Below are 21,770 nucleotides of genomic sequence, written 5' to 3' on the forward strand. Positions count from 1 at the left end.
TCTATGTCTTTGTTTTCAGATAATTTTAGAAGCTAAATTTATATGTGTTTATTTACCTTCATAAACCAATCAGAACAGAGCTCCTTTAATAAACTTTATAATTTAATTTATTAGTACCATCCAGATGTAAGACATCTCATACTCACAAAATGAGAGGTAAAGTCCTTTGGAAATAACAGACACATAGACACACAGGCATATGGAGAGTTTATGGCTTTGATTTTACAATTTCAGCCATGGGTCAAGAGTAAATATAGAAACGTAAAACATAAAAATTCACTAGTCTAGATATCAAAGAGTTATTCTTCCCAGTAGACACAGAATTCTTGAACTGAAAATAGACAAATAGAAAAACAAACAAAACCAACAAACCAGATTCTCTGTTGTCTCTCACCCAACAGAAAATAGATCTCTAGGGCTTCCCTGGTGGCGCAGTGGTTGAGAATCTGCCTGCCAATGCAGGGGACACGGGTTCGAGCCCTGGTCTGGGAAGATCCCACATGCCGCGGAGTGACTAGGCCCGTGAGCCACAATTACTGAGCCTGCGCGTCTGGAGCCTGTGCTCCGCAACAAGAGAGGCCGCAATAGTGAGAGGCCCGCGCACCGCGATGAAGAGTGGCCCCCACTTGCCGCAACTAGAGAAAGCCCTTGCACAGAAACGAAGACCCAACACAGCCATAAATAAATAAATAAAAATTAAAAAAAAAAAAAAAAGAAAATAGATCTCTATAAATCATTAGTCCTTTTACAGAGTCCACCAATGGTCAGACCATACAACCAAATTCCTGATCCTTGCTGCCATGAAGGGGAAATAATTTATTGGCCACATATAAGCCCCCAAAAATTAGTGGAGGAGAAAATTTACGTGAGGAAAACAAAGACCTAAAGAATTCTATTGTGCTTCAGATTCACCTCTGGGAGCAAGAAAAGAAGTACCTGGATTTAGCAATCCATGAGGTGTACTTCTCTGGTGGTGAAGTTCAACTGTTTGTCAGATGAATACATTGGGCATCTCAGTGGGAACTGCAAAACTGTTATAGGATGATTCTCAAAAAACAAAGTAAAATCATACTGTTACCCACCAGGGTTTTGGGCCTCCCTAATCAATAGAAATTGATAAGAGGCCAGACAAGAAATTCAAGGCAAGGCTTTATTGGGGCTCCTGCTGCAGCACGAGGGAAAAACAAGCAAAACAAGCAAAAACAAGTAACAGGTTCCCTTGCTTGTTCCCTGAGTAGGGGGGCAAGCTGGTTCCTTATACAGGGTAAGGGTAGGGGTGGGTCCAGGGCTCGGGCCAGAGGGGTGGCTTAGGTGGTCTGTCCACCCCCTTAGTGGTGGACAATCATTTGTCCACCATCAATATTTGCAGTGCTTTTGCAGTCATTCATGGACATGTGCAGAGTGGCAAAAAATTTGGTTGCCTAACGTGCATGTTCCCAGGAGAGGTCTAGGGAAGCAAAGTGCTGCCTTCTTGTTTCAGCTCTCACATCATAAACAAGTGTCCTCTTCACGGTCTATTTAGTGCCACACTTTTCACATTTTTGTGCCTTTTTTCTTAGAGATTTTCTTGTTTAAAATGGCCCCCAGGTAATTCCCTGGTGGTACAGTAGTTAGGACTCCACATTTTCACTGCCAGGGCCTGGGTTCAATCCCTGGTTCAGGAACTAAGATCCCACAGCTGTGGGGTGCAGCCAAGAAAATGAAATGAAATGAAATAAAATAAAAGAAATAAAATAAAATATTTTTTAAATGGCCCCCAAAGGTAGTGCTGAAATGCGGTCTATTGTTCCTAGAGTCCTTGATGTGCCTTATGGAGAAAATACATGCGTTATATATGCTTCACTCAGGTATGAATTAGTGCTATTGGTCATGAATTCAATGTTACTGAATCAAAAATATATAGTAAATAAAGTGTCTTTAAACAAACACATATAGAACAAGGTTATGTATTGATTCAGTGACTAAAATGTTACCAGTGGCTTGGGGGAACCTAACTGTATTTACCTTAGGAGCAATGGTTCAGTAGTTATTAATTCAGTGTTGGCAGTAACTTTGAGACAGGCTGGGACCTGGGACACTTTGCTGCCGTGCTTGCACCTGGACAAACATCTCCTTGAGCAACAAAATACAAAGAAACTCTAAAGGACTAATAATAACTGCGTGCGTGCTTGAGCAGTTGGGGCAAATTATGGACATGATACAAAAAGACCGAAAAAACCCAACCACCACTTCTGAAGAACGGGGAGCAAAAAAGGTGTACTGCACATGCATGCTGCACTCAACACCACCAAAGGGGTGGGTAAACAACCTAAGCCCCTCCAGCCCGACCACTGCACAGATTCCCACCCTCACCCCACAAAAGGAACCAGGTCACCACTGACCTTGGGGAGCAAACAAGGGAAACTGTTACTTGTTTTCGCTCCCCCTTACTGCAGCAGGGGCCCCAATAAAGCCTTGCCTGAATTCCTTATCTGGCCTCTTATCAATTTCTATTGATTGGGAGAAGGCCAAGAAACCCTGGCTGGTATCAACCTTATAGAACATAACTACCACAAATAACGGAAATCAACTATATGTATACGGAGGGAAAAAGTGTTTTTCAAATGCATCTGATTTTCTTATTAACACAAGTGAGGGGAAAAAAAAAGCCTTCCCAAGAAACCGCTCCACTACTCTCCCAAACAGCCTATAAAAGCGGTCATCAGGCTTTCCACTATTCCTTTCCCCCCTCCACTTTGTTCTTCCTCAGTTCTCTCTCTCTCTCTCTGTGTGTCTCTTGAAGGGGCTCTCCACTTAAGTAATGTTTTCCAATAATCTAGAGTCCTAAACTAAATTTGATAGCGATGGACACAGACGACACACACGTACGTTCAAAAGTGAGCTCTGCGGCCGTGTTCCCACAAAATTAATTGAAAAAAACCCGTGGTACCACAATTCTATCAGAACTCAGAGAACGGCATTTCCCCACTTTGGGCATCCACCTTTGGAAATTCCCAAGGACATTATATAAATACACTAATTTTTTTTTTTCTTTTTAACAGTAACTGCAGTGAACCCTCCCACAAGCCTTAATAAAGCTGCTCAGCTCTTAGTTTATTTCCTCTGTTTCTTTAAGACGTAAGTCGGGTGTTTTGCCCTGTTCAGAAATGGCTGCCCCTGCTTCACACGCTCTGCGCATGCTTCTTGAACAGAATTTGGCGTAGAGGCAACTCAGTAACTTACGCGGCGCAAGATGGGGACTTGGCGGCGGGCAAGACTGAACCTCCCAGCATGCTTTGCAGCCCGGCCGAGAGGCCCGACGTCTAGTGATGGGGAACCTTTGGTGCTCTACGCCGCCAAATCGGCTGTAGCGGTTGAGGTTGAGCCCGGGGCCTGGGAATTGGACGCTCGCAGAGGGGGAAAATGGAAGCGTGGCGCTGTGTGAGGAGGGGCTACGGCCGCTGTGCGGTGGGGAGAGGCAGGTCAGTAGGGCTGGGTGGCGGGAGGGAGGAGGGAGGGGCGGGCGGCCTGGGGGCGGGCGGCCAGGGTTAACCGGGGCGGGGCGGGGCGGGGTGGGGAGTGGGGGTTGGACGAGGAAGAGGGCCCGGGCCGCGGTACCGTCAGGACGGACCTCTGGAGACCCTGAGGGATAGGTAAACCCGGCGCGCAGCCGGAGGGCGCTCGGCCCACGGGGTCCGGGGTCCGGGGCCCGGGCGCGGAGCGCGTCGGCCATGGGCCGGGTTCGTGCTTTCCGGACCAGGTTGGCCTCAGAGTCCCGGCCCTTTTCCCCCAACCCAAACCTCCGAGCCAGCCTGAGCCTCCGGGTCCCCAGCCTCCTTCCCAAACCCTGCAGCCCCTTCCGGGAGCTGCCGGTCTGCAGGGAGGGGCTGGTTTGTTGCTGTGTTGGTGCCTCTCGAACTTTAGTCACTGAGATCCCAACCTTTACGATTATTACCAAATTCTCGTTCCACATCTGTATTACTTACTGGCTATTTTTCTTGAAATTGACTCACTTTTTAAAAAAGCACTCCAATAGGTGCTGCACACGTTACCGTCTCCCTAAGCAGTATCCGTGAGATCTTGGGTTTGGTATACTGATTTTTTTTCCTAATACATTTTGAAATGGATACTTAGATATAAAAAAATTTTAAGTTTAAATGTGTACCACGCGAAACCGATTGGTGTACCACACGTGGGAAACACAGCACTCTGTTAGTTTTTACATAAGTTGTGGGGATCTGGTTTTAACTCCTGTAGTCTTGGGACTTGACAGTTCAGTTCAACAGTGTTTCCTGAGTACCAGCTGTGTGTCAGGCACTGTGCTAGGCACTTGGGAAGAGACCCAGATTAAAATGAATAAGAAGGCTCTGGCAGTGAAGGAGCTCATCATTCTAAGAGGAAAAAAAAGTCTGTATAAGTAACTACAGATACAGAGAATGTTTTGTAGTACAAGTATTATATTTCAATACGGTAGCTTATTGGGATAGAAAATGTACGGGCAAGCCCCAAATCTCTATGGCTTTCAGAGTTGTCACAAAGCAGGATACACTACCCTTGTCATGCCTTTAAAGATTTACAATTACATTGAGTTTAGAGAACAGTTTGAAAATGTGTAAACTGCTCGATAAATTTATGTAACAGTTAAACATTTAAATGCTGTTAAAATGAAACAAATATATAAAAGTCAAATAACAGTTAAATACAATTTAAGCAAAATTCTTTTGGTGATAAAAGTGGACATTATTGACACTATCTTGGAAATGTACCTTTAATGAATTCTGGAGGAAAGGATAGAAGTTTTTCTCAGAATCCTAGCATTTTGCCAGAATAGTGTAGTAGAAAGAAGGTGGTGCTTGAGTTGCGTTGTTTCTTAAGAGAGCCTGAGAGCGATATATCTATTCAAAATAATAATAACACTACTTTGGAGACATTTTTCACGCTATAACCTATCATATAATTGGTATCAGATAATTGATGCTGTTGGGTTTGGAGTGTTGGTGAATTTCTAGTAAGTAATTCTCTTTCATTTCCCTCAAGGAGAAGCGTGCTTTAAATTAAAAGAAAAAAAAAGGGAGTAGCATGGGACAATAAATTATCTATCTACTGATTAGCAAGAGAGGTACTTTTAGTGATAGGCTTTTGTTTTGTTAGCTATAAAGATGTTTGGAAAATATAACCTTGGTATAAAAAACATGTTCAGAAACATGTTTTTACTCCAAACCCAGGTTGGAGAGATTCACTTTAATTGTAGTCACCTTATGTGTTCTATATTTGATTTAAGTATTATGTTTGCTGTGGATTTTATTTGTCCTTAAGAGTTTTATTAGATGCTAGAAAGCTACTCTGAATACAGTTTGGTGATTGATTCAACACAGTTGAATTGTGTGGACTTTTAGAAGTGTATCTGGTGTTTTGGGAGGTTGGTGGATTCTATGTTAAGTGTTTAGAATACCATTCATAGTTTTTTAGGGAGAGTATTGAGATATTGCCACTAGTAGTTAAGTAATGGCTGCTTTTCCCCCCATCCTTCACAGATTTAGAAGTCAGATTTCAAATATTAGACATTGCCTTCCCTTGAGGAAACATTTAGATTTTGTGCTGAACAAAAAGTGGTGCCTCAAGGAGTGTATTTATTTCTTTTAGATACCCCATGTTACCCTATCACCAGAAGAGTCTGGGCAGAGACTGGACTGCACCGTGGGAGAATCTGCAAAGGTGTTGCTGGAACAGACATATTTCTAGTTGTATGAGGTGGCCTGGACATTATTCTCGTGCTCCTTACCCATATTTCAGTAGTAGGCATTTTTCACTAAATTGGAGACCACCTTGTTTGTTTGAGTCTAGAACTCAGTTTCAGTACTGGAACTGGAGACCTGACAACCTGAGCCAGACATCTTTGATTCATCTCTCTAGTTACATCATGAACTCTGAGGGAGATGAGCCTTCATCAAAACGAAGAAAACACCAAGGTAAAGGTGACATTTATCCTGGTGCAGAAATAGACATAAGCCATAGAGTAATTGAAACTTTCATATTTAATTCTTAAGAAAACCTGCAGGTTTTAGAGGTGTTGGTGTTTATTTTTAGCCAGTAGTTTTCTGTTACGAAAAAGGAAATTCTTTTTTAAAATTAAGACTTTTAAAAAGAAATCTTCAATTAATTGTGTATTTCTGGCAGTAAAAATAGAAGTGACTCTACATATAGACTAAAGTTGGAAAACAATGGAGGACTAGATTAAAACATTAAGTTTAATTTAAGAATAATTTTCAAATTCAGTGTTTTTGAAACAAAGGTCCTTAGACTTCTTAGAAATTGGTGGATGTATGCTTGGGAGTCCACAGAGCTATTAAAAAAAAATCATGTTTTCATTTTAATGTTAGCTTTATTATATAAGACAAAAGAATTTCCTTAAATAGAAACAATCATAAATGAAAGCTATTTTCTTACAGAATCAGATTTTAGCTTATTAAATTTATATTTCTCATACTGGGGTCTGTAGACATCTCGAGAGTCTGTGGGAAGTTTTATCTTTTAACCACATCTTATTCAACTTTGAGACAATTTTTTCTAGATATCTTGATTATTTCTATTTTTCTCATATTCTTTTTACTCTAAACAATTCACTAGGCTCTCTGTGCTGCCAGCCCAGCCCTACCTCCAAAGTATACATGAGTTGTCTAAGTAAATTTGGAATTGTCTTTCTTACTGAGCTGTGGTTTTCAGTGCAGATCATTCCTCTGAAGAAATGAAAATAGGCTGTGTGAGTGTTAATGTGTAGGAAGCTGATCTAAGTTTGTCAAAGGATGGCATTCACGGTGTCTCACCTGGAAGTCAGAGCTAGATTAGTTAGTGCTCTTTCAAGTCGAACTTCTACTACACATTTAAGTAGAAATTCTAAGCACTCAAAAGTGAAAATCTATTTGTATAGCACTTAACCACCACATGTGTTTATAAACAAAGCTTTGTTTGAATGATTAAAAGGTGTATTTAGAGACATTAAAATTAGGTTCCTAAGGACAACGCATAGTTTATAAATCTAGGGCTGTATGATGACATGAGATAGCTTCTCGTTCACGCATTCATTGTTCATCAGGACGGCACACTCTTCTGTTTAGCCTTTTGTGATAAAGCAGGTGTGCTCTCAGATGGAGCGGTGGTGTAGTGACACAAGCATGGGCTTAGGAACCGCTCTCTGTTCTCATTCTGCTCCACCACTAATTGTGTGGGTTTGGACAGGTCACTGAACCTCTCTGCTCCTTGGTTTCCTAGTGTAAAATAATGCCTACTTTGAAAGCCTGTGGAGGCATGAAGTGAGATATGTCAAAGTGCCTAACACACTGTTGGCTTCATAGTAGGTACTCAGAAAATCCTGGTTGTTGTTGTTTTCCCTTTAATGGATGGGGAATTACATTGACAGACTGATAAACTTTGCAACCTGACTCTTTATATGTCCGTTCTTCCTAGGTATTGTGACTAAGGAAAATGCTCTTCGTTAAGCCATATTTGTGACTTCTGATATTTCACTAATACTACTTTTCAATCAAGAGAACAGCATTGCTAACTTGCCTATCACTTTAAAGTGGTATTTGAAGGATTTGTGTGACACAATTATGACCTTTTAATTAGGCGCCCTAAAAACCCGATCAGGCCTATTGCTTACTTTCTTTGATTCATCTGTCTTCTCTGCTGTGATCACCTTGTTGCTCCTGACATGGAAGGTATATAAGCTTTTGTAGTGTGAATTTATGTTGTGAAGTATGTGAAGGCCAAAGACTATCCACTCTCTCAGTAGTTTTCAAATTGTCTTCCAGGGAGCCCAAGCATTCAAACACATTTCTGTATGTTTATTAAAAGCAAATGTGGTCAGGATAAAATGTGTTTACCCCATCATCCCAGCACCTGTCCCAACGTACCAGGGACTGATGGTCATGACATGAAAAGTAATGCCAAAGGGTTATACAAGCTGTAGAAGTCTGAAAGCCACTGTATTAATTTGATAATCTGATGGTCTCAGTTGTTTAACAAATGGAATTGCAAAAAGGCTTGGTTACAAACTCTTAATTGCCAGGACTATACAAATCTTAATGCTTTTATATGCCTTTACATATACATATTCTACAAGAAAGTATGAATGATTTTTTTAGACTTTCATCTTTCATATTTTAATGCAGTGGTGCCATCAGGGTAGTGCTGTAAGCTTGTGATGGTAGCTTACATTTTGTTTGTATGACTAGAGCCCTTTCCATCTCGTATACATATAAAGACTTAATGATTTGTGGCTAAAACCATAGACAGACCCAAGTTTATAAATGAATTGTGTTCTAGATAATCAGTTCTTAAGAATCAGTTCTGTTTTCCTCATAGAAGCTATGTTATAAAATCTCAGGGTAGTTGTGTGGAGTCAGTATAATTTGCTTTAGTTCTGGCCTTTAGGTGTAGGATTCTCCATTTTCAGTGAAGGATAAGGAAGGGGATAGTTGCCTTCTCTTTCCTGGGCATAGGACAAGCTCTAGGCTAAATTATGTAATAGTTGAACGCTTTTGTTTAGTTTGGTTTTCTTTCCTTCCACCATTTTTTCTTAACCTTTCTCCTCAGGCTCCTAGTACCTTCATGGTATCATAATTCCAACTCCCCTGTTCCACCCAGAACTCACTATTCATAAAAATTACCTTCCTCTTCTGTCCTCTCGTCAAAATTCCTATTCCCTCAGTGCAGCAGATATCAGCATTTAGATTTTGAGGGAAGAAACCTGATTAAAGTCAATTTACCAGAGTATATTTTAAAATTTTTACTTCATTGGCATTTTTATAGAGTGTACTGACACTTTTTTTCTTCCAGTTTTATTGAGATATAATTGACATACCAGCCCTGTATAAGCTTAAGGTGTACAGCATAATGATTTGACTTACATACATCATGAAATGATTATCACAATAAGTTTTGTGAACATCTGTCATTACACAGAGACACAAAAGTAAAGAAATATTCTTCCCTGTGATGAGGACGCTTAGGATTTACTCTCTTAACAGTTTTCCTATAGAACACACTGCAGTGCTCATACATTGATTATGTTGTACATCACATCCCTAGTATTTATTCATCTTATAACTGGAGGCTTGTACCTTTTGACTGCCCTCAACCAGTTCCCCCTCCCCACTAGAGTGTGTTGATATTCTGACTGTAAATATACCGTCATTGTAGAAGATTTGGAAAAATCTACCACAGTCCTTCCTCTCAGAGACAATTACTCTTAAAAACAGGGGTATGTTTCCCTTTAGTCTTTTTTCCCCCATATATAAAATATTTTTCTTCAATTTAATTTTTAATTGGTGAAATTTTAGGGATTGTCATCCAGTGAAGTGAAAACCTTCTTGCAGGAAAAGGGAGATATTCTAGGGCTCAGATTTTTTTCATATCATCTAATCATGCTCAAAAGTCCATCTTCAAATCTTTTTGTTTCCCAAGTTCATCCCATTTCTTGTTTTCCCCTTCTTTTGAGCTTATAGATTCTCTAAAATGTTCCACATTTTTTTTTTCATGGCTTCCATGGCAGTAAGAGTATCCTCTTTAATGGTGGGGTGAGGAAGACAAGATCAAAGGGGGTGTGTGTGTGTCTCTGTATATATACATATATATAAACATATATACTTAGTGGTGTGTGTCTGTATCTATAGTGATACACATATATATATATATTTATTTTTAGTCCTCATTTCTTTTTTTTTTTTTTTTTTTTTAATTTTATTTATTTATTTATTTATGGCTGCGTTTGGTCTTCGTTTCTGTGCGAGGGCTTTCTCCAGTTGCGGCGAGCGGGGGCCACTCTTCATCGCTGTGCGCGGGCCTCTCACTGTCGCGGCCTCTCTCGTTGCGGAGCACAGGCTCCAGACGCGCAGGCTCAGTAGTTGTGGCTCACGGGACTAGTCGCTCCGTGGCATGTGGGATCTTCCCAGAACAGGGCTCGAACCCGTGTCCCCTGCATCGGCAGGCAGATTCTAAACCACTGCGCCACCAGGGAAGCCCAGTCCTCATTTCTAAGTCAAAGACTGCCTATAATTGCAAAATCTCATGCTATTTGATCCTCTTCTCGTCACTTTATCAGGGTACTTGGTGTCTTTGCAGAATATAAACTATCACACATTCCTGGTTGCTGCATGCTAAGTTTGTCAGTCAGGCATTATCATTTACTAGCATTCTGTAGCTGTGTTACATTTAACTTTTGCTTTGGTGTGCATTAAAAATATTTCTTTTGCTTATTTTGTTTGCATTCTTCCAGTAAATACTGCTTCCATTTATTGTCATTATATACCCTTCATTCATGTCTAAACCAGATTTCTCAGATGAATTGTTTCTGGAACTTAGTTAAGCATTTGATGATCTTGTCATCCTAATAGGTGATAAAATACAATGTGAAATCACCTTATTGAAAGGCCAGCTGTGACATACAAATATATTATCATGGTTATGAAGTTGCTGAGCATGTCTGTGGCAGAGCCACTTCGTAACCATGGGGAAGTGGGAAACCGTGACCCCAATATAGTCAGTTTTATTAACACACACTCTCAGCCTCCAAAATGACTTGCTAGACCCTTTTAAACTGTTTTGTACCTCTTGGTCAGTCAGTGTATCATTTTACTGCCTTTGTAATCAACTTGATGACAACTTCTAGTTATTAAGTACTACATTGCCATTGCCTAGGGGAAATCATGCTATTCATTGCCTATAGGAATGTTTAAAAGGCAAGAAAATACTTATATACAGGAAAAATATGATCCCATTTTTTATTAATTCTTTGTATTTTATCTAATATATTTTAACAGGCACAATAAAACGGCATTGGGAAGACGTATGTAACCATAACAAAGAAGAAACGAAGATCCTAGGAGACAAAAATGATGACCCCATATGTGAAGACAGTGAGAACAAGTTTGACTTTTCAGTGATGTCCTATAATATACTTTCTCAAGATTTATTGGAAGACAATTCACACCTTTATAAACACTGCCGGCGGCCAGTATTACACTGGAGTTTTAGGTTTCCCAATATTCTGAAAGAAATTAAACACTTTGATGCAGACGTAAGTACAAAATATCATCAAAATTCTTCACATAAGGAAGAGTTGGATTCATTTCTGAACTAAATGGTTTTATCCCTTTTGTTTGTAGGGTAAGAAGGGAAGACATTAAATATAGTGATGAGGGAATACCCTGGCGGTCCAGTGGTTAGGACTCTGCACTTTCACTGCCGAGCGCCTGGTCGGGGAACTAAGATCCCACAAGCCACAGCGTGGCCCAAAAATAAATAAATAAATAATAAATAAATATAGTGATGGAACAGTTTTTAACAAGGTATCATAACTTTGGAGGAATAACTTGCTAATGGTTGTTGATATAAATAATTATATAATGTTTCAAATAAGATCCAAAAAGTTTTAAGTGTCGATCAGTTTTGAGACAGGGACTGGCACCATATTAAGTATTCAGTAAATATTTCCTTTGATTCAAAATTTAAATAATTCATGCAAAAATTTATTTAGATGATAGCGTTCAAAAAATTATCTCTTAAGAAAGTCCTAGGGGCTTCCCTGGTGGCGAATCTGCCTGCCAATGGATTAAGAATCTGCCTGCCAATGCAGGAGACACGGGTTCGAGCCCTGGTCCGGGAAGATCCCACATGCCGCGGAGCAACTTAAGTCCGTGGCCACAACTACTGAGCCTGCGCTCTAGAGCCCGTGCGCCACAACTGCTGAGCCTGCGCTCTAGAGCCCGCGAGCCACAACTACTGAGACCACATGCCACAACTACTGAGCCCATGTGCCACAACTACAGAAGCCTGCACACCTAGAGCCCATGCTCCACAACAAAAGAAGCCACAGCAATAAGCCCGTGCACCACAACGAAGAGTAGCCCCTACTTGCCACAATTAGAGAGAAGCCTGCATGCAGCAATGAAGACCCAGTGCAGCCAAAAATAAATAAAATGAAATAAATTAAAAAAAAAAAAAGGACTAGAAGGATTTAGTACTAATGAACATGTAAATTCAGGAAAAATATTCCAACATATAAATTATAAATATTTCCTTTGGTAAATACCAGTTTTCGATAATAAGAGGGCTTCATGTGATTAAAGGTCAGGGTTTTGGGGACTGATCAAATTTGGAGACATTAATTTGTTAGATCTATACATTACAAGAAAAACAACTTTTTTATTTCAGCTTTCATCAGGTTTTTAGAATTTTAGAAACCTATTTTTAAAGACAAAAGCACCAGAAAATTCATATTTGCATTTTTTTGTTTTAATTCAAGCCATTTTTTTTCTTTTAAGGTACTTTGTTTGCAAGAAGTGCAAGAAGATCATTATGGAACAGAGATAAGGCCAAGTTTGGAATCATTGGGTACAGTGTAACTTTTACTTTAGCCAGATTTACTTAATGGGTTGTTAAAGTATAACTTGCTAATAACAAAGATGTGTGGTGTATTTGGACCAAAAATCTTAATTTTGAAAAAACTAAATATGCATTTCAAAAGGTCAGGAAAAGATTGAGGTATATCAAATGGGACCTTTTGTGTTAATACATAATTTTAATTTGGATGGAAAGGTATGCAAGAATCTCTTAATAGCTTCGTTTCCAGGAGTTGCTTTGCCTACTCCCAGAGCCCTAAGATTCTGAGTTCCGTGAGATCAGGGACCGTCGTGTCTAGTTCATCATCATATAATACCAGTGTCCACCGTGTGTAATGGATAGAAGCTGAAAATCTGTTTAGTGAGTGAATACCTCTAGAAACAGGTTGTCTGTTTGAGAAATGCTGCCTACTTTGCATTCATTCAAGCAGCAAATATTGATATTTTTTGAGTGCCTACTATACACCATGCACTGTTCTAGGCAGTGGGGATACAGCGGTGAGCAAAACAGGCAACAGTCTCTGCCCTTGGGGAGCATACATTCTAGTGTATATCTAGAATATCTCAAGAATAAACTGAACAAACAAGTAAATAGTGCCTTAGGTAATGGTAGTTTTCTGGAGAAAAGCAAATGGGTCAGGTTTCAGTTTTAAACAAAATGATCAGAGAAGGTAACGTTTGAGTAAAGATGAAGGAGATGAAGGAACAAGCCATGGCTAGAGCTTTCCAGGTAGTGGAGATAGCAAAGGAAAGGCTCTGAGGTTGGAGTGCCTTAAGGCAAGTAAAGCTGCTGTGTGTGGAGTGGAGCAAGCGGGGAAGAATTAGAGTCAAAAAGGTGAGAGATATGGGGTTGGGGGGTGAGGGGGCAGATTACTATAAGGCCTCACTGTCTTTGTCATGACTCTGACTTTTGTTAGGATGGAAATGAGAATGTGATAATGTACACGTATGTAACCCTGAAGTCTGCCAGTAAAAAAATCTATTTGACCCAGTCTCAGACTTTTTTGATTCTAACACTTACTAACATCCTACATTACTAATGTTTTGCAGAATACACTTTGGTAAACATTGTTCAAAAAATTAGGAGAACTATGTTTTGCCATATATATAATTTTTTGTGTGTGTGGCAAAACACAGTTCTTCTAATACTTATATATATAAAAAACCAGCCATCTTCGTTTAAAAGTTTTTTCTTTCCTCTAGGTTATCACTGTGAATACAAGATGCGGACAGGAAGGAAACCTGATGGCTGTGCCATTTGCTTCAAACATTCCAAATTTTCCCTCTTATCAGTGAACCCAGTGGAATTCTACCGCCGTGATGTTCCTCTACTGGACAGAGACAATGTTGGATTAGTGTTACTCTTGCAGCCCAAAATCCCAAGTGCTGCCTCCCCTGCGATCTGTGTGGCTAACACACATCTGTTGTATAACCCAAGGCGAGGTGATATTAAACTGACCCAGTTGGCAATGCTTCTGGCAGAGATTTCCAGTGTTGCCCATCAGAAAGATGGCAGCTTCTGCCCCATTGTTATGTGTGGTGACTTTAATTCTGTTCCTGGTTCTCCACTCTATAGTTTTATAAAGGAAGGGAAATTGAATTATGAAGGACTTGCCATAGGAAAGGTACGTGCTCGCTTCCTCATTATTAGGAGGTGGACTTAGTCTCTCTCTTCATTGTAAAGGGAGGATAGTCATCACAGGGCTGTTTGAAAACCTTGATGAGTCAGTACCCTCACTTTACCAACCTGTGATGATGATCTACAGCTACAGATAAGTAGTTACTTGATTGAATTTCACCTTTTCCATCTATTTGTGGCAACATTCTGCTTGGAGGAATTGACAGGCAGTAGAAAATTCAGAATGGGGGAGGAGAAGAAAAATAAAAGCATTGACAGACATGAGTACTGCATAAATAAGGAACTACTTACAAGGTGGCAGAATAGAATTTTGAATGCTGGATGTGGGCAATATAGTTGGCAAAACAGTAATTTAGTATTTATTTATTATATGATAAATATTTTAATTCTTTAGCTGAGTGTAATTTAGCCCATGTTTTTATTTTCATTGTACTTTCTTTTGCTTACTTTAGATCATTTCATCTTTGGTATATTTAACCAAAATAAACTCTCCACCACTGAGTTTTGAATGATAGTTTAAAATTTTGTAAGAGTTGATCGATCTCAGTATTTTATGTAACAGGAAATATATTGCAGGTAGTAAAAAAGGAGGAGCAGTATTAGTCCAAAACTATAGATCGTTTAGATTTCCAAATTAGACAAAAACATACATAGGAAAAGATTGCCATTTACATGTAAATAATAAGTGCTTTCTGAACTGTATTTGAACAAGATTTTATAAGCACAAATAATCAATGTAATGAATAAAGGGTAATATTTACCATTCTTGGATTCCCTTTTATCTAAGAAATAAACTTTTCAGTACACAAACTATCTAAAATCTATTCACCTAAGATACCTGTTGAAATTTTGTTTAGGTATCTGGCCAGGAACAATCTTCACGGGGACAAAGAATTTTATCTATTCCAATTTGGCCCCCAAACCTAGGTATCTCACAGAACTGTGTGTATGAGGTACAGCAGGTACCAAAAGTAGAAAAGACAGGTAAGTGTTTGCAATACATTTTGGCAGTCTTCTTGATAATAGTGTTCCATTTGAAGACATAGAACTAAATTTTTAAAGGGATAACATCTCAGGGATGAATATTCATATATAAAAGCATATAGTTGTTTGCTTATTCTTTTTTTTTTAAGAGCTCTAAATTTACCTTTTTAAAATTCAGCTTCCAAAATTATCTTTGCATGAATTACTTGCATGTTGCTTTGGAAATGTTTGTGTTTTATTTTTGCTAATTCTGGAGATCATCAAAACATAGATACCAGAATGAACCATTTAACTAGGCATCTATCTAAATTAGATATGTCTTAAATATTGTTCCTAGAGTAAAAGGACTATACTAAGGCAAGCTAGAACAAAACAATACATTGATAGTATTAATATATTTCTCTTTGTTCTTACAGACAGTGATCTGACACAAACACAGCTGGACAAAACAGAGGTCCTAGTAACAGCTGAAAAGTGAGTTTTGGAAAGCAACAATAGACATTTGCTGACTTTAGTTGAGTAAAGAAATCATGTCTCAAAAATCACTTGGATGAAAAATGAAGTTGATGATATTTTATGCTGGTGAAGAATGCTGGCTCTTAAGTCAAATAGACCTGAGTTCCAACCTTGACTTTGCTCCTTTTTAGCTGTGTGATTTTTGAGCAAGAAATTTAACATCTCTAAGGTTCAGTTTCTTTATCTATAATTTGGGTTGTTGTGAAGATTAGATGAGACAAAGCATGTAAAACTCAGTGTTTGACATATAGTAAGTGCTTAAGCAGTGCTGTTTATAGAAGCAGCTTGTCCATGGACCTGAACAGGCTAGTAAATTTATTATCTTTGAAATTTATTGCTATTACATATTTAAACAAAGGTCAAGATCACAGAAAAATATCTTTCAGATTTCAAGAGGACCTTTAGCCCCCTTTGACTTACTGGATCTTGAAACAAATCTATAGGAGAATTGATCCAAAAAAAGAATATGTCTGTAGAAAAGACAATTATTTATACGTAACTCTTAAACTACAGGAGAAGGTCATCAAAGGTAGCTGGGTGAAGATGCCTGGATTTCTTTTTATTAAAGAATCATGAATGTTTAGGGCTGTGGTTGAGAAACAGATGTATATTAATACAACAGGATGGAGACTTAAATCTTGTCTCTTGGGAGATTCTTGAAATGTCTTGATTGTTTCATATTGTGGCTCTTTTATAGCTTTGACTTTCGTTTAACATTTAAATTTCGGGACCACCTCTCATTCTTTTTATCTGCTTTCTCCTCAGTCTTATTTTATTTTGTATATCTTGTTTTGGGAAAATATCTCATATATAAGAATTAGTAAGAAAGCAATTTTTTTGAATTTTTGAAACAGAATATATAAAAATCTGTGATTAAAACTTTCAAAGTAAAAACTTCCCTGAGTAAGATTAATAAAAAGGCTACTCTTACTAACAAATACTTAGTTTTGAGTAATTCTAAAATCTTTTTATAACAAAATGGGGTATAAGAAAAGATATTTTTAAGTATCTATATAAATACAGTGTGTTTATACGCATAGCTTATATCTGTAAACTGAAATGTTGGTAGTAAGATAACAATTTGCAGGAGACCTATTTTACATTTAAAAATATTGTAAATGTAAGTCTTTAGACATAAAAAGTTGCTAAAACTTGGAAGTAGAGCATCTTGAAGCAATTACCTTTGCTTATTGACATATGAGCTCTTTAAAAGCAGAGCAACATCTTTATTTGTGTATTCTCAGCACATAAGATGAGATAGTGCCTGGGACTTAGTACATGCTTGGTAAATGTTTGTTGGGTGAATTAAAAAAAAAGGTTTTTTAAAACTTTGTTTTCTTTTGTGACATAAAAGATCCTTAAAATTCATGATGTGTTAATAGGAAATGATTTTTAAACATTTTACCCATAACATTATGTGTATTTGTAGTGTGGGGTAAACGTAAACCATTATAGAAGCTGTTTTAAGATACAGAATGAGGGAATTCCCTGGCGGTCCAGTGGTTAGGACTCCACGCTCTCAGAGGGCCCAGGTTCAATCCCTGGTCAGGGAACTAAGATCCCACAAGCTGTGCAGTGCAGCCAAAAAAAAAAAAACAAAACAGATGCAGTACAAAATTATCTCATATACCATACCAAGAACAGTCATGGTAAAATATAACCCCTCTGACATCAGAAGTCTGTTAGTTCTAAATAGCATTCCTAAAGGCCACTTTAATTTTCCTTCTTAAAAACAACAAAAAACTTATAAATTGTTTAAGAATATGTGTTCATTCGCAAGTGAAGGCTCTCAAATATGTTATAATTAATTTAAAAAGTCACATTAGTCGGTTAAGTATTGAGCTCCCCACTCCCACCCCACCCCATGTATCACAGCTCTGTTAATGGGTTTTGGATATCACTGCATGAATAAAGGAATGCAAAATTGTGATATGGTCTATTTAAATAAAGATTGTCCTAATGTCTGGTTTTGTCTGGAAATTAAGTGAAAAAGTGGTTTAAATAGGAGGAATTATAAAAATCATGAAGAACTTGATGGATGCGAAATACTTTTTCTTTTCAATTTAGATTATCTTCAAAGTTACAGCACCATTTCAGCTTGTCATCTGTTTATTCACATTATTTTCCTGACACTGGAGTTCCAGAAGTGACCACCTGTCATTCCCGAAGTGCCATAACTGTGGATTATATTTTCTATTCTGCTGAAAAGGAAGGCGTTGCTGGGCGGCCAGGTAAAGAATGCACGTAATCTTAAATTCTGCTTGAGAACACAGTAACTAAAACTTCAGGGCTGAAGTTGAGAAAGCTAGCTAAACATCTAGATGTTTAGATTTAGAAATTAGAAATATTTTTAAATTGGTAATATATTTGGCAGATTGGTGATATATTTGAGTAAATCAGTTTATCACCTGCAAAAGTTGGAGGCAGTGGAACACCTCAAAGCAAATTACTACCCAAGAATTACATCCTCAGCTCTACCCTCCCGTCCCAGTCAGCTTCTGAGGTAGAGCACAGATCTTTCATAGTGCCCTTTGGTTTTACTCTCCATACATTTATGTTCTTCTTGTGACAGCAACATCATACAGTTTTGTACTTAAATTTTACTGAAGTATGCTGCCTTCATTGTAGGGCCTTGCTTGTACTGCCAACAATTGACAGTTGTGTCCTGTTGAGCCTGGAATATTGGTTCTTCCTGGAAAGAGAAGTCTATAATACATGTGTTTTCAAAAAGCAAAGGTGATAACACACTCTTCTTGTATGAGTCAATGAAAACAGGATTTTAAATGCTAATCAAGGGACTTAACATGGAGAAGAAAGTGCCATTTAAAGTAACTGGAAGTCAAAAATATATTCAGAAAACTGAAAATCCTAAATGTGGGCAGCTATTTTGTTTTTCCCGATTTTCTCCTTTTTTCTTTTCCTTTTTCTTTTTTCAGTGCTACTTTTCTTTTCCCATCTCTTTGTTTGTTTTCTCCTTCACAAGGATAACCTTACTAGTAACATTCAGGAGGTGGTTTACTCCTCTCTGCTAGATCAACTCCGCAAAATAAGCTTGCTTTGAATTTGTAATAAGGTTCTGGTAGTTGTCATACTGAAGAACACTCACTAGGTGGCGGAAGTGTGCCATGAACCAGCATCGCTAATGTTAACATTAAGAGCACATCCTCTTTTACTCTACTTCCATGGGTACTGAGTCTCTGGGACCAAACTATACTAATTTATTCTGCAGTCACCTCATAAACGTCCTACTCAGATGTGGCTTGGTCTGTCTGATTTTATACAACTACAGAAAGGTTGATGGGTGAATTTCTTAGGTAGTTGTCAATCTCAAATTATTCTTAACATCTTATGTGTTGCATTGATATGTTCTTCTAAAGATTATTTGCAGAAGTTGAAATAGAAAAAAAAATCTGAAATAGAAAAAAACAAGGATCTGAAACTTCTGTTTGTTAGAGAATTATAATTAGGTTATATCGCAATAAAAATTTAACCATATTCTAAAAACTGTTTCATATTAGACTTCCAGAAGGGTGTCAAGCTATATATCGTTGTTTTAAAGGAAAAAAAATATTTGTATGATTTACAGTAACCTGTTGTTTCACTAAATATGTATATGTTTCTTTAATGTAGGAGCCGAAGTTGCTTTGGTTGGTGGCTTGAAACTTCTAGCTAGACTGTCACTTCTTACAGAACAAGACTTATGGACTGTTAATGGACTTCCAAACGAAAATAACTCTTCGGATCATCTGCCTTTATTGGCTAAATTCAGACTTGAGCTCTGACTCTTCTTTGATTACATATATACTGTGCTTTCCCATTTATGTTCTTTTTCAAAGAATGTAAAGTTGTACTTAAGAGTTTGCATGTTACTTATTTTTACGCTATGGAATTTCTGAAGAGGTTATGTTAAATGCTTGAAACAGGTAGCAGAAGAAACAAGTTTACAACAATTTTTTTTGATAATGAAAAAATATTTTCCTGACAAGTGAGATCTAAACGCTCTTTATTGTAAAAGAGTTGTAAATATTTATTCTAAATTCCAGTAAAATTGACAGTGATTTTTAAATATAGTGCAGTTTCTTTAGTCCTCTTAGTAAAGAATTTCATGTTTTTGGCAAGCTTTACAGTGGATCCAAAATATCTTTGAGTTCTTACAAACCACAACTCATTTCCCTTGCAGAGGCCCGATTTCATCATGAGGATCATGTTTGTTGAGTCCTAAGTAGTTCATCTCAGAAATCATCGGGTTCACAAGTGTCCAACCAACCCTTGTAGTTTGTTTTTGAGGGGGCTCAGTAATGCTTTTTAAAATTGTACAAATTGCTTAATCCATCTTATTACTATCCTGAGCCATGTAATATGCCTGCATTTTATTGGGGAAATATAGGTCACCATAACTAGTAGGATGAAGGGCTTTACACAAGCCCGCTTTCCATCCTGTCAGACCATTGCAGGATACCTAGGAGAGGCAGAGATTGGGGTTATGCCTTGTGTTTCCCTAGTAATTTTTTTTTTTCTATTCAGTTTCAAGAAAAGATCCCTGGATTGGGAAAGATATTTTATTTTACTTAACTAATCCTGTAGAAATTTATTTTATTAGGAAACTTATATTTGGAACAAAGTGGCAGCTATAAGGTTATTTTTATTTTGCCTTAGAAATAAGAGGAAGCCAGCAAAACTCTAGAGAGATATCAACTTGGAGACCTAATGCTTGTAAGTAGTAACTTTAACTGTTTTGTTTTGTTGTGGTTTAACTGTTGGGGTTTTGTTTCTAAAATGTTTTATCATGATGCAGCAGTGTGAGATGATGCTGATTTTTTTTTATAAAGTGGTGAAGAGCAGGCCTAAAAAATCCTGTAGTTGGCTCTGTGTGTTTGAATCAAAAATTTTTAAATGTAAGTGAAAATTTCCTCTTTTTTAGACATTGGGATCAAAGAATTATGTACATTTTTACTAAGTAGTAATTTTATATTATACTGAATTATACAAGTTTTTACAGTGGGTTTTCTTAATAGAATACTTCATCTTAAATTGGAAAGCAGCAGCTACTTTATAGTCTTGGACTTTAAATGTTTTCCTACTAAAGTATTTACTACAATTTTTAAAAAATAAACCAGATAAATACCCCCAAAAGGCATGTGGGTTACAAGGATTTGCCTAGTAAAAATTATAGCGATAAGCAAGTACTTTTAACTGTTTAATATCTCACTTTCTCTTACAGTATTAACTATAGTTCTAGGATTTTTCATTTCACAGTAACAGTTTTCAGAAAATTGTATGTTCTAATTAGCAGATATTGTCATCATTAAATAATAACAGCACATAGTATATTTATCCCCTTTTAGTATTGGGGAAAGAAAAATGAAGATTCATTGATTACTACTTTGTGTTGTGTGAATTTATTAACTAACTTTATATATAGGTATTGTTGATAAACATCCCTGAAAACCTCTATGAAAATTTAATTTTTTGTATCCTGATTAATATATTGTGATTTTAGGCCCTTTTCATGTGCTTCACTTCAATAGAGTTAATCCATAAAATTGCTTTCTACTTTAGCTTATAGAATGAAGTATTATTTTGTGTACAGGAGGCCAAAGGGTCCATGTAACATCATAGCTTTTTAAAGCTCCACTAGGGACTTCTCTGGTAGTGCAGTGGTTAAGAATCCACTTGCCAATGCAGGGGACATGGGTTCAGTCCCTGGTCCGGGAAGATCCCACATGCCGCGGAGCACCTAGGCCCATGTGCCACAACTACTGAGCGTGCGAGCCACAACTACTGAAGCCTGTGCGCCTAGAGCCCGTGCTCCTCAACGAGAAGCCACTGCAATGAGAAGCCTGCGCACTGCAACGAAGAGTAGCCCCCACTTGCTGCAACTAGAGACAGCCTGTGCGCAGCAACGAAGACCCAGTGCAGCCAAAAATAAAATAAATTTATTAAAAAAAAAAGCTCCACTAAAATTAACGTCCATTTGTCTTTACTTTTTTTGGTCAGAAGAGTTAATAACTCTGTTGGATCCTTGTATTTATCTGCCAAAATTAAATTAAATTTGGTTAACTGCTGAAACCAAATCTCCCAGTCTCAAGCGCTATGCTGTCCAGGTGTGTGTGTGTGTGTGTGTGTGTGTGGTTTTTTGTTTTTGTTTTTTTTTTTTAGTTCCCTGACCAGGGATTGAACCCTGACTAGGGATTGAACCTGGGCCATGGCAGTGAAAGCACTGAGTCCTAACCCCTGGACCTCCAGGGAAT

At 37.9% G+C, this 21,770-nt stretch overlaps 1 protein-coding gene across 6 annotated transcripts; it reads left to right on the plus strand.

Moving 5' to 3' along the window:
* The first annotated feature begins 3,209 nt into the window (after positions 1-3,209).
* On the plus strand, positions 3,210-20,856 carry ANGEL2 (angel homolog 2). Of its 6 annotated transcripts, XR_009505683.1 has the most exons (10): positions 3,210-3,461; positions 5,623-5,948; positions 10,800-11,056; positions 12,303-12,372; positions 13,584-14,005; positions 14,877-15,003; positions 15,420-15,477; positions 17,587-17,750; positions 18,148-18,255; positions 19,150-19,237. XR_009505683.1 is itself a non-coding variant. In XM_059938230.1 (9 exons), the coding sequence occupies exons 1-9, from the start codon at positions 3,403-3,405 to the stop codon at positions 19,299-19,301; spliced, it is 1,635 nt and encodes a 544-aa protein (XP_059794213.1). In that variant the 5' UTR covers positions 3,210-3,402; the 3' UTR covers positions 19,302-20,855. The 6 variants fall into 6 exon arrangements, 5 of the variants coding, with proteins under 5 accessions (XP_059794213.1, XP_059794254.1, XP_059794233.1 ...); XM_059938230.1 differs by lacking the exon at positions 18,148-18,255 and having other exon boundaries at positions 19,150-20,855; XM_059938250.1 differs by lacking the exons at positions 3,210-3,461; positions 18,148-18,255 and adding an exon at positions 3,570-3,632 and having other exon boundaries at positions 19,150-20,855.
* Positions 20,857-21,770: the final 914 nt, after the last annotated feature.

The sequence above is a fragment of the Balaenoptera ricei genome, chromosome 1, assembly GCF_028023285.1.
Source record: "Balaenoptera ricei isolate mBalRic1 chromosome 1, mBalRic1.hap2, whole genome shotgun sequence".
NCBI lineage: Eukaryota > Metazoa > Chordata > Mammalia > Artiodactyla > Balaenopteridae > Balaenoptera > Balaenoptera ricei.